The sequence below is a fragment of the Oncorhynchus kisutch genome, unplaced genomic scaffold (genome assembly GCF_002021735.2).
Source record: "Oncorhynchus kisutch isolate 150728-3 unplaced genomic scaffold, Okis_V2 scaffold744, whole genome shotgun sequence".
In the NCBI taxonomy this organism is placed as follows: domain Eukaryota; kingdom Metazoa; phylum Chordata; class Actinopteri; order Salmoniformes; family Salmonidae; genus Oncorhynchus; species Oncorhynchus kisutch.
Window position 1 is genome coordinate 85,902 of NW_022262689.1, and position 18,387 is coordinate 104,288.

The window sequence follows — 18,387 nt, forward strand, 5'->3', positions numbered from 1 at the left end:
AATAGGGTGCCATAGGGCTCTGGTCTAAAGTAATGCACTATATAGGGAATAGGGTGCCAACTCTGGTCAAAAGTAGTGTACTATATATGGAATAGGGTGCCATAGGGCTCTGGTCTAAAGTAGTGCACTATATAGGGAATAGGGTGCCAACCCTGGTCAAAAGTAGTGTACTATATAGGGAATAGGGTGCCAACCCTGGTCAAAAGTAGTGCACTATATAGGGAATAGGGTGCCAACCCTGGTCAAAAGTAGTGTACTATATATGGAATAGGGTGCCGACTCTGGTCTAAAGTAGTGCACTACATAGGGAATAGGGTGCCGACTCTGGTCAAAAGTAGTGCACTACATAGGGAATAGGGTGCCGACTCTGGTCAAAAGTAGTGCACTACATAGGGAATAGGGTGCTAACCCTGGTCAAAAGTAGTGCACTACATAGGGAATAGGGTGCCAACTCTGGTCAAAAGTAGTGTACTATATATGGAATAGGGTGCCAACCCTGGTCAAAAGTAGTGAACTAAATATGGAATAGGGTGCCGACCCTGGTCAAAAGTAGTGTACTATATATGGAATAGGGTGCCGACTCTGGTCTAAAGTAGTGCACTATATAGGGAATAGGGTGCCGACTCTGGTCAAAAGTAGTGCACTATATAGGGAATAGGGTGCCAACCCTGGTCAAAAGTAGTGCACTATATAGGGAATAGGGTGCCGACTCTGGTCAAAAGTAGTGCACTACATAGGGAATAGGGTGCCAACCCTGGTCAAAAGTAGTGTACTATATATTGAATAGGGTGCCGACTCTGGTCAAAAGTAGTGCACTATATAGGGAATAGGGTGCCGACTCTGGTCAAAAGTAGTGCACTACATAGGGAATAGGGTGCCAACCCTGGTCAAAAGTAGTGCACTACATAGGGAATAGGGTGCCATAGGGCTCTGGTCTAAAGTAGTGCACTACATAGGGAATAGAGTGCCAACTCTGGTCAAAAGTAGTGCACTACATAGGGAATAGGGTGCCAACTCTGGTCAAAAGTAGTGTACTATATATGGAATAGGGTGCCAACCCTGGTCAAAAGTAGTGTACTATATATGGAATAGGGTGCCGACTCTGGTCTAAAGTAGTGCACTATATAGGGAATAGGGTGCCGACTCTGGTCAAAAGTAGTGCACTATATAGGGAATAGGGTGCCAACCCTGGTCAAAAGTAGTGTAATATATAGGGAATAGGGTGCCAACCCTGGTCAAAAGTAGTGCACTATATAGGGAATAGGGTGCCAACCCTGGTCAAAAGTAGTGTACTATATATGGAATAGGGTGCCGACTCTGGTCAAAAGTAGTGCACTACATAGGGAATAGGGTGCCAACCCTGGTCAAAAGTAGTGCACTACATAGGGAATAGGGTGCCAACTCTGGTCAAAAGTAGTGTACTATATATGGAATAGGGTGCCAACCCTGGTGAAAAGTAGTGCACTATATAGGGAATAGGGTGCCGACTCTGGTCAAAAGTAGTGCACTATATAGGGAATAGGGTGCCAACCCTGGTCAAAAGTAGTGTAATATATATGGAATAGGGTGCCAACCCTGGTGAAAAGTAGTGCACTATATAGGGAATAGGGTGCTAACTATGGTCAAAAGTAGTGCACTACTTAGAGAATAGGGTGCTAACTCTGGTCTGGGTGCCATAGGAATAGGGTGCCATAGGGCTCTGGTCTAAAGTAGTGAACTATATAGGGAATAGGGTGCCGACTCTGGTCAAAAGTAGTGTACTATATATGGAATAGGGTGCCGACTCTGGTCAAAAGTAGTGCACTATATAGGGAATAGGGTGCTAACTATGGTCAAAAGTAGTGCACTACTTAGAGAATAGGGTGCTAACTCTGGTCTGACGTAGTGCACTATATAGGGAATAGGGTGCCAACCCTGGTCAAAAGTAGTGTACTATATATGGAATAGGGTGCCATAGGGCTCTGGTCTAAAGTAGTGCACTATATAGGGAATAGGGTGCCAACCCTGGTCAAAAGTAGTGTACTATATATGGAATAGGGTGCCATAGGGCTCTGGTCTAAAGTAGTGAACTATATAGGGAATAGGGTGCCAACTCTAGTCAAAAGTAGTGTACTATATATGGAATAGGGTGCCAACCCTGGTCAAAAGTAGTGTACTATATATGGAATAGGGTGCCATAGGGCTCTGGTCTAAAGTAGTGCACTACATAGGGAATAGGGTGCCAACCCTGGTCAAAAGTAGTGTACTATATAGGGAATAGGGTGCCAACCCTGGTCAAAAGTAGTGTACTATATATGGAATAGGGTGCCGACTCTGGTCAAAAGTAGTGCACTATATAGGGAATAGGGTGCCAACCCTGGTCAAAAGTAGTGTAATATATAGGGAATAGGGTGCCAACCCTGGTCAAAAGTAGTGCACTATATAGGGAATAGGGTGCCAACCCTGGTCAAAAGTAGTGTACTATATATTGAATAGGGTGCCGACTCTGGTCAAAAGTAGTGCACTATATAGGGAATAGGGTGCCGACTCTGGTCAAAAGTAGTGCACTACAAAGGGAATAGGGTGCCAACCCTGGTCAAAAGTAGTGCACTATATAGGGAATAGGGTGCCGACTCTGGTCAAAAGTAGTGCACTATATAGGGAATAGGGTGCCAACCCTGGTCAAAAGTAGTGTAATATATAGGGAATATGGTGCCAACCCTGGTCAAAAGTAGTGCACTATATAGGGAATAGGGTGCTAACTATGGTCAAAAGTAGTGCACTAAATATGGAATAGGGTGCCAACCCTGGTCAAAAGTAGTGAACTAAATATGGAATAGGGTGCCAACCCTGGTCAAAAGTAGTGCACTAAATATGGAATAGAGGTGCCAACTCTGTTCAAAGGTAGTGCACTAAATATGGAATAGGGTGCCAACCCTGGTCAAAAGTAGTGCACTAAATATGGAATAGAGGTGCCAACTCTGTTCAAAAGTAGTGCACTAAATATGGAATAGGGTGCCAACTCTGTTCAAAAGTAGTGCACTAAATATGGAAGAGGTGCCAACCCTGGTCAAAAGTAGTGCACTACATAGGGAATAGGGTTCCATTTGTGATGCAGGCATGGACTGACGGCCCTGGGGCACGAACGGTCACATGAAGATCATGTTGGTGGAAAACCTGCCAGGCAAATCATGTGTCGATCTTCAGAAGTCTAGACTTTTGTTCCAAATGGCACCCTATTCCCTATGTAGTGCACTACTTCTGACCAGAGTTGGCACCTCTATTCCAAATTTAGTGCACTACTTCTGACCAGAGTTGGCACCCTATTCCATATTTAGTGCACTGCTTCTGACCCTGGGGCGGCAGGTAGCCTAGTGGTTAGAGCGTTGGACTAGTAACCGAAAGGTTGCAAGTTCAAACCCCGAGCTGACAAGGTACAAATGTGTCGTTCTGCCCCTGAACAGGCAGTTAACCCACTGTTCCTAGGCCGTCATTGAAAATAAGAATTTGTTCTTAACTGACTTGCCTAGTTAAGTAAAGGTACAATAAAGAATAAAAGGGTTGGCACCCTATTACATATATAGTGCACTACTTTACAACAGGACCCTATTACATATATAGTGCACTACTTTACAACAGGACCCTATTACATATATAGTGCACTACTTTACAACAGGACCCTATTACATATATAGTGCACTACCTTAGACCAGAGCCCTATTCCCTATGTAGTACACTACTTTAGACCAGAGCCCTATTCCCTATATAGTGCACTACTTTACAACAGGACCCTATTACATATATAGTGCACTACTTTACAACAGGACCCTATTCCCTATATAGTGCACTACTTTAGACCACAACCCTATGGAACGCTATTCCCTATATAGTGCACTACTTTACAACAGGACCCTATTACATATATAGTGCACTACTTTACAACAGGACCCTATTACATATATAGTGCACTACTTTAGACCAGAGCCCTATTCCCTATGTAGTGCACTACTTTAGAACAGAGCCCTATTCCCTATGTAGTACACTACTTTAGACCAGAGCCCTATTCCCTATGTAGTGCACTACTTTAGACCAGAGCCCTATTCCCTATGTAGTGCACTACTTTAGACCAGAGCCCTATTCCCTATGTAGTGCACTACTTTAGACCAGAGCCCTATTCCCTATGCAGTGCACTACTTTAGACCAGAGCCCTATTCCCTATGCAGTGCACTACTTTAGACCAGAGCCCTATTCCCTATGTAGTGCACTACTTTAGACCAGAGCCCTATTCCCTATATAGTGCACTACTTTAGACCAGAGCCCTATTCCCTATATAGTGCACTACTTTAGACCAGAGCCCTATTCCCTATATAGTGCACTACTTTAGACCAGAGCCCTATTCCCTATATAGTGCACTACTTTAGACCAGAGCCCTATTCCCTATGTAGTGCACTACTTTAGACCAGAGCCCTATTCCCTATGTAGTGCACTACTTTAGACCAGAGCCCTATTCCCTATGTAGTGCACTACTTTAGACCAGAGCCCTATTCCCTATGTAGTGCACTACTTTAGACCAGAGCCCTATTCCCTATATAGTGCACTACTTTAGACCAGAGCCCTATTCCCTATATAGTGCACTACTTTAGACCAGAGCCCTATTCCCTATGTAGTGCACTACTTTAGACCAGAGCCCTATTCCCTATGTAGTGCACTACTTTAGACCAGAGCCCTATTCCCTATGTAGTGCACTACTTTAGACCAGAGCCCTATTCCCTATGTAGTGCACTACTTTAGACCAGAGCCCTATTCCCTATGTAGTGCACTACTTTAGACCAGAGCCCTATTCCCTATGTAGTGCACTACTTTAGACCAGAGCCCTATTCCCTATGTAGTACACTACTTTAGACCAGAGACCTATTCCCTATGTAGTGCACTACTTTAGACCAGAGCCCTATTCCCTATGTAGTGCACTACTTTAGACCAGAGCCCTATTCCCTATGTAGTGCACTACTTTAGACCAGAGCCCTATTCCCTATGTAGTGCACTACTTTAGACCAGAGCCCATAGGGAAATAGGATGCCGTTTTGAAGCCTAGTTTTCAATTTTTTTATTTAACTTTTATTTAACTAAATTCTTATTTTCAATGACGGACTAGGAACAGTGGGTTAACTGCCTGTTCAGGGGCAGAACGACACATTTGTACCTTGTCAGCTCGGGGGTTTTGAACTTGCAACCTTTTGGTTACTAGTCCAACGCTCTAACCACTAGGTTACCCTGCCACCTCTACACTCTAACCACTAGGCTACCCTGAATTTGAACTTGCAACCAATAGTTACAGCGACTAAATGGTTAAGTGGAATTTGACTGCCGTCATGATTTGTAACTGCTGGTGTGGCGGTAACAGCTTTAGACACACACACACACACACACACACACACAGACACACAGACACAAACACACACCTTTTCCTGGGAAAAGCCCGGATACGACCAACTACCTTGGGATACAGTTATGCAAATACATAGTCAGCATCCCAAATGGCACCCTATTCCCTAGTTAGTGCACTACTTTTAACCAGGGCCCATAGATATCTGGTCAAAAGTAGTGCACTAACTAGGGGATTGGGTGCCACTTCTAATAGTGTGACTCTGGGCTTGAAGGAACAGGTTGAAGATGACAGATTACACTACCGTTATAGCTTGATGTAAACAACATTATAGGGCACACACCTGTGTGTGTGTGTGTCTGTGTCTGTGTGTGTGTCTGTGTGTGTGTCTGTGTGTGTGTGTGTGTGTGTCTGTGTGTGTGTGTGTGTGTGTGTGTGTCTGTGTGTGTGTGTCTGTGTGTGTCTGTGTCTGTCTGTCTGTCTGTCTGTCTGTCTGTGTGTCTGTGTGTGTCTGTGTGTGTGTCTGTCTGTGTGTGTGTCTGTGTGTCTCTGTGTGTGTGTGTCTCTGTGTGTGTGTGTCTCTGTGTGTGTGTGTGTGTGTGTGTGTGTGTGTGTGTGTGTGTGTGTGTGTGTGTGTGTGTGTGTGTGCGTGCGTGCGTGTGTGTGCGTGCGTGTCTGTGTGTGTGTACAACAGTACACTGTAAAAAGAAATATATACACTCTAAAATGTGCAGTTTAGTCACACAACACAATGCTACAGATGTCTCAAGTTTTCAGGGAGCGTGCTTTTGGCATGCTGACTGCAGGAATGTCCACCAGAGCTGATGCCAAAGAATATTATGCTAGTTTCTTTACCATAGGCCACCTCCAACATCGTTTTAGAGAATTTGGCAGTAAGTCCAACCGGCCTCACAACCGCAGACCACGTGTGTATGGCGTTGTGAGGGCGAGTGGTTTGCTGATGTCAACGTTGCCCAGTCACGTGACAGCCCAGTCACGGACCAGGATGTCTTGCTCCCAGGCAGACTAAACAACTTTTTTGCCCGCTTTGAGGACAATACAGTGCCACTGACACGGCCTGCAACGAAAACATGCGGTCTCTCCTTCACTGCAGCCGAAGTGAGTAAGACATTTAAACGTGTTAACCCTCGCAAGGCTGCAGGCCCAGACGGCATCCCCAGCCGCGCCCTCAGAGCATGCGCAGACCAGCTGGCCGGTGTGTTTACGGACATATTCAACCAATCCCTATACCAGTCTGCTGTTCCCACATGCTTCAAGAGGGCCACCATTGTTCCTGTTCCCAAGAAAGCTAAGGTAACTGAGCTAAACGACTACCGCCCCGTAGCACTCACATCCGTCATCATGAAGTGCTTTGAGAGACTAGTCAAGGACCATATCACCTCCACCCTACCTGACACCCTTGACCCACTCCAATTTGCTTACCGCCCAAATAGGTCCACAGACGATGCAATCTCAACCACACTGCACACTGCCCTAACCCATCTGGACAAGAGGAATACCTATGTGAGAATGCTGTTCATCGACTACAGCTCGGCATTCAACACCATAGTACCCTCCAAGCTCGTCATCAAGCTCGAGACCCTGGGTCTCGACCCCGCCCTGTGCAACTGGGTACTGGACTTCCTGACGGGCCGCCCCCAGGTGGTGAGGGTAGGCAACAACATCTCCTCCCCGCTGATCCTCAACACTGGGGCCCCACAAGGGTGCGTTCTGAGCCCTCTCCTGTACTCCCTGTTCACCCACGACTGCGTGGCCACGCACGCCTCCAACTCAATCATCAAGTTTGCGGACGACACAACAGTGGTAGGCTTGATTACCAACAACGACGAGACGGCCTACAGGGAGGAGGTGAGGGCCCTCGGAGTGTGGTGTCAGGAAAATAACCTCACACTCAATGTCAACAAAACTAAGGAGATGATTGTGGACTTCAGGAAACAGCAGAGGGAACACCCCCCCATCCACATCGATGGAACAGTAGTGGAGAGGGTAGCAAGTTTTAAGTTCCTCGGCATACACATCACAGACAAACTGAATTGGTCCACTCACACAGACAGCATCGTGAAGAAGGCGCAGCAGCGCCTCTTCAACCTCAGGAGGCTGAAGAAATTTGGCTTGTCACCAAAAGCACTCACAAACTTCTACAGATGCACAATCGAGAGCATCCTGGCGGGCTGTATCACCGCCTGGTATGGCAACTGCACCGCCCTCAACCGTAAGGCTCTCCAGAGGGTAGTGAGGTCTGCACAACGCATCACCGGGGGCAAACTACCTGCCCTCCAGGACACCTACACCACCCGATGCTACAGGAAGGCCATAAAGATCATCAAGGACATCAACCACCCGAGCCACTGCCTGTTCACCCCGCTGTCATCCAGAAGGCGAGGTCAGTACAGGTGCATCAAAGCTGGGACCGAGAGACTGAAAAACAGCTTCTATCTCAAGGCCATCAGACTGTTAAACAGCCACCACTAACATTGAGTGGCTACTGCCAACACACTGTCAATGCCACTGACTCTACTCCAGCCACTTTAATCATGGGAATTGATGGGAAATGATGTAAATATATCACTAGCCACTTTAAACAATGCTACCTTATATAATGTTACTTACCCTACATTATTCATCTCATATGCATACGTAGATACTGTACTCTATATCATCGACTGCATCCTTATGTAATACATGTATCACTAGCCACTTTAACTATGCCACTTGGTTTACATACTCATCTCATATGTATATACTGTACTCGATATCATCTACTGTATCTTGCCTATGCTGCTCTGTACCATCACTCATTCATATATCCTTATGTACATATTCTTTATCCCCTTACACTGTGTATAAGACAGTAGTTTTTTTTGGAATTGTTAGTTAGATTACTTGTTCGTTATTACTGCATTGTCGGAACTAGAAGCACAAGCATTTCGCTACACTCGCATTAACATCTGCTAACCATGTGTATGTGACAAATAAATTTGATTTGATTTGATTTGATTTGATTTGAACAGAGTGCCCCATGGTGGCGGTGGGGTTATAGTATGGGCAGGCATAAGCTACGGACAACGAACACAATTGCATTTTTATCAGTGCACATTTTTATGCACAGAGATACCGTGATGAAATCCTCTCGTTGTCGTGCCATTCATCCGCCTCCATCACCTCATGGTTCAGCATGACAATGTACGGCCACATGTCGCAAGAATCTGTTCCAGTTCCTGCCAATATCCAGCAACTTCCACTGTGTGTGTGTGTGTGTGTGTGTGTGTGTGTGTGTGTGTGTGTGTGTGTGTGTGTGTGTGTGTGTGTGTGTGTGTGTGTGTGTCTGCCTGCCTAAGCCCTGTGTTGAATAAACATGGGCTTATTGCATCAGATCAGCTTATTCTGCATTCTACATCTGGAGTCCAGTAGCCTGGTAATAACAATGTAAACAACATGGGCTGAACGTCCAGACATGTTTAGCCTGCCTGCTGCCACCTGTTATGCGCGGAAGCCAACATATGTTGCTAAACTGTATGAATAATTAATTGGATAACCAAAACAATGTGTGTGTGTGTGTGTGTGTGTGTGTGTGTGTGTGTGTGTGTGTGTGTGTGTGTTACCATGCATAACAAAACAATGGAATAGCCTAATAAGCTAAAATGTCCAAGATGATGCTATAAAATACAGAACAGGCCATTGGCCAAGGAAGTGCCGGGAAAGCTCCCTACCAACACAACCCCACTCCCTACCAACACAACCCCACGCCCTACCAACACAACCCCACTCCCTATCAACACAACCCCACTCCCTATCAACACAACCCCACTCCCTACCAACACAACCCCACTCCCTACCAACACAACCCCACTCCCTACCAACACAACCCCACTCCCTACCAACACAACCCCACTCCCTACCAACACAACCCCCCTCCATACCAACACAACACAACACAACCCCACTCCATACCAACACAACCCCACTCCCTACCAACACAACCCCCCTCCATACCAACACAACACAACCCCACTCCCTACCAACACAACCCCACTCCATACCAACACAACCCCACTCCCTACCAACACAACCCCCCTCCATACCAACACAACAACACAACCCCACTCCCTACCAACACAACCCCACTCCATACCAACACAACCCCACTCCCTACCAACACAACCCCACTCCCTACCAACACAACCCCACTCCCTACCAACACAACCCCACTCCCTACCAACACAACCCCACTCCCTACCACACAACTTCACTCCCTACCAACACAACTTCACTCCCTACCAACACAACTTCACTCCCTACCAACACAACTTCACTCCCTACCAACACAACCCCACTCCCTACCAACACAACCCCACTCCCTACCAACACAACCCCACTCCCTACCAACACAACCCCACTCCCTACCAACACAACTTCACTCCCTACCAACACAACCCCACTCCATACCAACACAACCCCACTCCATACCAACACAACACAACACAACCCCACTCCATACCAACACAACACAACCCCACTCCATACCAAAACAACACAACCCCACTCCATACCAACACAACACAACCCCACTCCATACCAACACAACACAACCCCACTCCATACCAACACAACAACCCCACTCCATACCATACCAACACAACCCCACTCCATACCATACCAACACAACCCCACTCCCTACCAAAACAACCCCACTCCCTACCAAAACAACCCCACTCCCTACCAAAACAACCCCACTCCCTACCAACACAACCCCACTCCCTACCAACACAACCCCACTCCCTACCAACACAACCCCACTCCATACCAACACAACCCCACTCCATACCAACACAACCCCACTCCATACCAACACCCGAAACAACATGTCTTAGACTACACCCCCATGGTAGGTCTACCTACACTATGACCAGGAATGGGCGAGGGGACGGTCTAAAGTTATACTGCTACAGTAGGTCTACCTACACTATGACCAAAAGCCCAGACCATTATTCCTCCTCCACCAAACTTTACAGTTGGCCAAACCCAGATTCATCCATCGGACTGCCAGATGGTGAAGCGTTATTCTTCACTCCAGAGAACGCGTTTCAACTGCTCCAGAATTCAACCACTCCAGCCGAAGCTTTGCATTGCGCATGGTGATCTTAGGCTTGTGTGCGGCTGCTCGGCCATGGAAACCCATTGAAGCTCATGATGAACAGTTCTTGTCATGAACAGTTCTTGTGGTGACGTTGCTTCCAGAGGCCGTTAGGAACTCGGTAGTGAGTGTTGCAACCGAGGACAAACTATTTTTACGCGCTACGTGCTTCAGCACTCGCGCGGTCCCGTTCTGTGAGCTTGTGTGGCATATCACTGAGACGTTGTTGCTTCTAGACTTTTCCACTTCACAATAACAAACGGGGGGCAGCTCCAGCACGGCAGACATTGTATGAACTGACTAGTTGGAAAGGTGGCATCCTATGACGGTGCCACGTTGAAAGTCACCGAGGTCTTCAGTAAGGCCATTCTACTGACAATGTTTACCAATGGAGATTGCATGTCTGTGTGCTCGATTTGCAACGGGTGAGGTGGAAATAGCCCGATCCACACATTTTAAGGGGTGTCCACATACCTTTGTATATATGGTGTATAATCAACCACAGGATATTGGATAAACCACAACATAACCATATACGCCAAATATAAACCATAACATAACCATCCATACACGCTATATATAAAACACAACACACGCTATATATAAACCACAACCAAAACCTAAAACAGTAAAACCACAATAAACAGCACGTGAAAAACGTGGCGACTCACCTGTCAGCGGAAACAACAGAAACTGCATGATAACTAGAATCCAGTTGTCTCTCATGATTAGCTGTGTTGTTAATCCTACCCCATGCGTCTGGACTTGTGTGTGTGTCTAAAGTTGTCGTGTCTACCCGTACAGTGAACTGCGTAGCGGGTCAATACCGCTGAGGTATGGTCCCTATCTAACTGAAGGAGGAACGCTACTGATTGGATTCTCTCAAGGGGCTGATACGACACTCCGATGGATTTTAATGTTCCTTAAAGGGCCAGTAGACATTTTTCGCTCTACTCTTCTCCGTTTCTCCTCCTGTCTTCGTCTCCTTCAGCAGTATACCGATCCGATCCGTTCCGCATCGCCAGCCAGTCAGGTCCACGGCCAGTGCGCAAGCCAATCTGGACCACCGCCAGCGCGCGGCTGAGTCGTTATTACTGGAAGAACAACTCCTGTCTCCAAAGTCACGTTGACAGTTTTTCTAAATAAATAGCGCCTCGTCATAAAATGAATTCCCGCAGGATGAATCTGCGATTTTTAAAGCACCGTTCACACTTTGAATGATTACCCCTGGACACTGACAGTGAAGAGGGTGTTTTGGCGTCTGCAGTCTACTGCATCTCTGTCTGTCTGTCCTTCTGTCCATCTCTCGCTCTCTTTCTCTCTACCTCTATCTGTCACTCACTCACTGTCTGTCTGTCTCTCTTTCTCTCTATCTATCTGTCTCTCTCTGCTTGTCTCTGTCTGTCTGTCTGTCTCTCTCTGTCAGTGGTAGGTTAATGGTCCTCTCTCTGTCAGTGGTAGGTTAATGGTCCTCTCTCTGTCAGTGGTAGGTTAATGGTCCTCTCTCTGTCAGTGGTAGGTTAATGGTCCTCTCTCTGTCAGTGGTAGGTTAATGGTCCTCTCTCTGTCAGTGGTAAGTTAATGGTCCTCTCTCTGTCAGTGGTAGGTTAATGGTCCTCTCTCTGTCAGTGGTAGGTTAATGGTCCTCTCTCTGTCAGTGGTAGGTTAATGGTCCTCTCTCTGTCAGTGGTAGGTTAATGGTCCTCTCTCTGTCAGTGGTAGGTTAATGGTGGTGGTGATATGGTTTGTTATTCACTTGGTTTCACTTCACCTTCACTAATCAATATTGTGTTAGATGATTCAGATGATTACTCATCATCATGCTGCGGTTATAAACATTCAGACAGTGTGTGTGTGTGTGTGTGTGTGTGTGTGTGAGAGAGAGAGTGTGTGTGTGTGTGTGTGTGTGTGTGTGTGTGTGTGTGTGTGTGAGAGTGTGTGAGTGTGTGAGTGTGTGTGTGTGTGTGTGTGTGTGTGTGTGTGTGTGTGTGTGTGTGTGTGTGTGTGTGTGTGTGTGTGTGTGTGTGTGTGTGTGTGTGTGTGTGTGTGTGTGTGTGTGTGTGTGTGAGAGAGTGTGTGTGTGTGGTACGTGTGTGTGTGTGTGTGTGTGTGTGTGGTGTGACTGCCTGCTACATGTCTGTGTCCTGAGCTCATAACAGTTGTGTTGTTGTGCCTCACTAGAGCTCTAGGGTGTTGAAGGACTATTTACACTGGTAGGCTTTGTGCTGTGTCAAGACATCTCCTCCACATGACTGGTACAGCTCTAGCCTTGTGGTTCTTCATTAGAAAAACACCTTTATTCTCACTGGGACACACAGTATTTAATAGAAAACTTCTTTATTCTCACTGGGACACACAGTATTTAATATATAATAGCCATTTCATTTCGTTTTGTCTTGTTTTCCTACACACCTGGTTTCAATTCCCTCAGTATTAGACGTGTATATTACCCTCTGTTTCCCCTCCATGTCTGTGTGTGGAATAGTGTGTTGTTTCGTGTATGTGCACGATAAACTGGTTTGCGCTGGGTTATGTCAAACCCATAGTGTTCTTATTGCCGTGTCTTTTTTGTTCACCGAAATAAAAGGCTCCATTGGCTCCCCAACTTCTGCTCTCCTGCGCCTGACTCCTTTACAGCCAGTTACGCATACCTAACAAGTATTTAATATAAAACGCCCTTATTCTCACTGGGACACACAATATTTAACATAAAACTCCCTCACAGCCAGCTACGCATACCTAACAAGTATTTCATAGAAAACACCCTTATTCTCTTTGGGACACACAATATTTAATATAAAACTCCCTTATTCTCACTGGGACACACAGTATGTTATATAAAACTCCCTTATTCTCATTGGGACACACAGTATGTTATATAAAACTCCCTAATTCTCACTGGGACACACAATATTTAATATAAAACTCCCTTATTCTCACTGGGACACACAGTATTTAACATAAAACTCCCTTATTCTCACTGGGACACACAGTATTTAACATAAAACTCCCTTATTCTCACTGGGACACACAGTATTTAACATAAAACTCCCTTATTCTCACTGGGACACACAGTATTTAACATAAAACTCCCTTATTCTCACTGGGACACACAGTATTTAACATAAAACTCCCTTATTCTCACTGGGACACACAGTATTTAACATAAAACTCCCTTATTCTCACTGGGACACACAGTATGTAATATAAAACTCCCTTATTCTCACTGGGACACACAGTATGTTATATAAAACTCCCTTATTCTCACTGGGACACACAGTATGTTATATAAAACTCCCTTATTCTCACTGGGACACACAGTATTTAATATAAAACTCCCTTATTCTCATTGGGACACACAGTATTTAATATAAAACTCCCTTATTCTCACTGGGACACACAGTATTTAACATAAAACTCCCTTATTCTCATTGGGACACACAGTATTTAACATAAAACTCCCTTATTCTCACTGGGACACACAGTATGTTATATAAAACTCCCTTATTCTCATTGGGACACACAGTATTTAACATAAAACATAAAACAGTATTTTCAACAAATATCTTCAAAAGGGGGTGAATGTCTCATAGTTAGACTAGTGGTACCTGTTGTCTCATAGTTAAACTGTTGGTACCTGTTGTCTCATAGTTAGACTAGTGGTACCTGTTGTCTCATAGTTAGACTAGTGGTACCTGTTGTCTCATAGTTAAACTGTTGGTACCTGTTGTCTCATAGTTAGACTAGTGGTACCCGTTGTCTCATAGTTAGACTAGTGGTACCTGTTGTCTCATAGTTAGACTAGTGGTACCTGTTGTCTCATAGTTAGACTGTTGGTACCTGTTGTCTCATAGTTAGACTAGTGGTACCTGTTGTCTCATAGTTAGACTGTTGGTACCTGTTGTCTCATAGTTAGACTAGTGGTACCTGTTGTCTCATAGTTAGACTAGTGGTACCTGTTGTCTCATAGTTAGACTAGTGGGACCTGTTGTCTCATAGTTAGACTAGTGGTACCTGTTGTCTCATAGTTAGACTAGTGGTACCTGTTGTCTCATAGTTAGACTAGTGGTACCTGTTGTCTCATAGTTAGACTAGTGGTACCTGTTGTCTCATAGTTAGACTAGTGGTACCTGTTGTCTCGTAGTTAGACTAGTGGTACCTGTTGTCTCATAGTTAGACTAGTGGTACCTGTTGTCTCATAGTTAGACTGTTGGTACCTGTTGTCTCATTGTTAGACTAGTGGTACCTGTTGTCTCATAGTTAGACTAGTGGTACCTGTTGTCTCATAGTTAGACTAGTGGTACCTGTTGTCTCATTGTTAGGACTAGTGGTACCTGTTGTCTCATAGTTAGACTGTTGGTACCTGTTGTCTCATAGTTAGACTAGTGGTACCTGTTGTCTCATAGTTAGACTGTTGGTACCTGTTGTCTCATAGTTAGACTAGTGGTACCTGTTGTCTCATAGTTAGACTAGTGGTACCTGTTGTCTCATAGTTAGACTAGTGGGACCTGTTGTCTCATAGTTAGACTAGTGGTACCTGTTGTCTCATAGTAGACTAGTGGTACCTGTTGTCTCATAGTTAGACTAGTGGTACCTGTTGTCTCATAGTTAGACTAGTGGTAACCTGTTGTCTCATAGTTAGACTAGTGGTACTGTTGTCTCGTAGTTAGACTAGTGGTACCTGTTGTCTCATAGTTAGACTAGTGGTACCTGTTGTCTCATAGTTAGACTAGTGGTACCTGTTGTCTCATAGTTAGACTAGTGGTACCTGTTGTCTCATGTTAGACTAGTGGTACCTGTTGTCTCATAGTTAGACTAGTGGTACCTGTTGTCTCATAGTAGACTAGTGGTACCTGTTGTCTCATAGTTAGACTAGTGGTACCTGTTGTCTCATAGTTAGACTAGTGGTACCTGTTGTCTCGTAGTTAGACTAGTGGTACCTGTTGTCTCATAGTTAGACTAGTGGTACCTGTTGTCTCATAGTTAGACTAGTGGTACCTGTTGTCTCATAGTTAGACTAGTGGTACCTGTTGTCTCATAGTTAGACTAGTGGTACCTGTTGTCTCATAGTTAGACAGTGGTACCTGTTGTCTCATAGTTAGACTAGTGGTACCTGTTGTCTCATAGTTAGACTAGTGGTACCTGTGTCTCATAGTTAGACTAGTGGTACCTGTTGTCTCATAGTTAGACTAGTGGTACCTGTTTGTCTCATAGTTAGACTAGTGGTACCTGTTGTCTCATAGTTAGACTAGTGGTACCTGTTTGTCTCATAGTTAGACTAGTGGTACCTGTGTCTCATAGTTAGACTAGTGGTACCTGTTGTCTCATAGTTAGGACTAGTGGTACCTGTTGTCTCATAGTTAGACTAGTGGGTACCTGTTGTCTCATAGTTAGACTAGTGGTACCTGTTGTCTCATAGTTAGACTAGTGGTACCTGTTGTTCATAGTTAGACTAGTGGTACCTGTTGTCTCATAGTTAGACTAGTGGTACCTGTTGTCTCATAGTTAGACTGTGGTACCTGTTGTCTCATAGTTTAGACGTGGTACTGTTGTCTCATAGGTAGACTGTTGGTACCTGTTGTCTCATAGTTAGACTGTTGGTACCTGTTGTCTCATAGTTAGACTAGTGGTACCTGTTGTCTCATAGTTAGACTGTTGGTACCTGTTGTCTCATAGTTAGGACTGTTGGTACCTGTTGTCTCATTGTTAGACTAGTGGTACCTGTTGTCTCATAGTTAGACTAGTGGTACCTGTTGTCTCATAGTTAGACTGTTGGTACCTGTTGTCTCATAGTTAGACTAGTGGTACCTGTTGTCTCATAGTTAGACTAGTGGTACCTGTTGTCTCATAGTTAGACTGTTGGTACCTGTTGTCTCATTGTTAGACTAGTGGTACCTGTTGTCTCATAGTTAGACTAGTGGTACCTGTTGTCTCATAGTTAGACTGTTGGTACCTGTTGTCTCATAGTTAGACTAGTGGTACCTGTTGTCTCATAGTTAGACTAGTGGTACCTGTTGTCTCATAGTTAGACTAGTGGTACCCGTTGTCTCATAGTTAACTCGTGGTACCTGTTGTCTCATAGTTAGACTAGTGGTACCTGTGTCTCATAGTTAGACTGTGGTACCTGTTGTCTCATAGTTAGACTAGTGGTACCTGTTGTCTTCATAGTTAGACTGTGGGTACCTGTTGTCTCATAGTTAGACTAGTGGTACCTGTTGTCTCATAGTTAGACTAGTGGTACCTGTTGCTCCATAGATAGACTAGTGGTACCTGTTGTCTCATAGTTAGACTAGTGGTACCTGTTGTCTCATAGTTAGACTAGTGGTACCTGTTGTCTCATAGTTAGACTATTGGTACCTGTTGTCTCATAGTTAGACTAGTGGTACCTGTTGTCTCATAGTTAGACTAGTGGTACCTGTTGTCTCATAGTTAGACTAGTGGTACCTGTTGTCTCATAGTTAGACTGTTGGTACCTGTTGTCTCATAGTTAGACTATTGGTACCTGTTGTCTCATAGTTAGACTAGTGGTACCTGTTGTCTCATAGTTAGACTAGTGGTACCTGTTGTCTCATAGTTAGACTGTTGGTACCTGTTGTCTCATAGTTAGACTAGTGGTACCTGTTGTCTCATAGTTAGACTAGTGGTACCTGTTGTCTCATAGTTAGACTAGTGGTACCTGTTGTCTCATAGTTAGACTAGTGGTACCTGTTGTCTCATAGTTAGACTAGTGGTACCTGTTGTCTCATAGTTAGACTAGTGGTACCTGTTGTCTCATAGTTAGACTAGTGGTACCTGTTGTCTCATAGTTAGACTAGTGGTACCTGTTGTCTCATAGTTAGACTAGTGGTACCTGTTGTCTCATAGTTAGACTAGTGGTACCTGTTGTCTCATAGTTAGACTAGTGGTACCTGTTGTCTCATAGTTAGACTAGTGGTACCTGTTGTCTCATAGTTAGACTAGTGGTACCTGTTGTCTCATAGTTAGACTAGTGGTACCTGTTGTCTCATAGTTAGACTAGTGGTACCTGTTGTCTCATAGTTAGACTAGTGGTACCTGTTGTCTCATAGTTAGACTAGTGGTACCTGTTGTCTCATAGTTAGACTAGTGGTACCTGTTGTCTCATAGTTAGACTAGTGGTACCCGTTGTCTCATAGTTAGACTAGTGGTACCTGTTGTCTCATAGTTAGACTAGTGGTACCTGTTGTCTCATAGTTAGACTAGTGGTACCTGTTGTCTCATAGTTAGACTAGTGGTACCTGTTGTCTCATAGTTAGACTAGTGGTACCTGTTGTCTCATAGTTAGACTAGTGGTACCTGTTGTCTCATAGTTAGACTAGTGGTACCGGTTGTCTCATAGGTAGACTAGTGGTACCTGTTGTCTCATAGTTAGACTAGTGGTACCTGTTGTCTCATAGTTAGACTAGTGGTACCTGTTGTCTCATTGTTAGACTAGTGGTACCTGTTGTCCCATAGGTAGACTAGTGGTACCTGTTGTCTCATAGTTAGACTAGTGGTACCTGTTGTCTCATTGTTAGACTAGTGGTACCTGTTGTCTCATAGGTAGACTAGTGGTACCTGTTGTCTCATGGTTAGACTAGTGGTACCTGTTGTCTCATTGTTAGACTAGTGGTACCTGTTGTCTCATAGTTAGACTGTTGGTACCTGTTGTCTCATAGTTAGACTAGTGGTACCTGTTGTCTCATAGTTAGACTAGTGGTACCTGTTGTCTCATAGTTAGACTAGTGGTACCTGTTGTCTCATAGTTAGACTAGTGGTACCTGTTGTCTCATAGTTAGACTAGTGGTACCTGTTGTCTCATAGTTAGACTAGTGGTACCCGTTGTCTCATAGTTAGACTAGTGGTACCTGTT

The 18,387-nt window shown here is 44.8% G+C and overlaps 1 protein-coding gene across 1 annotated transcript in view; it reads right to left on the reverse strand.

Annotated features, from left to right (window-relative positions):
- The window catches only part of LOC109886525 (mast/stem cell growth factor receptor kita-like), a 97,054-nt gene extending 85,496 nt beyond the window's left edge, over window positions 1-11,558 (reverse strand). The window contains exon 1 of the mRNA XM_031816109.1: window positions 11,189-11,558. Coding sequence (XP_031671969.1) covers window positions 11,189-11,243 — 55 coding nt within the window. The 5' untranslated portion in view covers window positions 11,244-11,558. The remainder of the gene's footprint in view (window positions 1-11,188) is intronic.
- Between the last annotated feature and the right edge of the window lie 6,829 nt (window positions 11,559-18,387).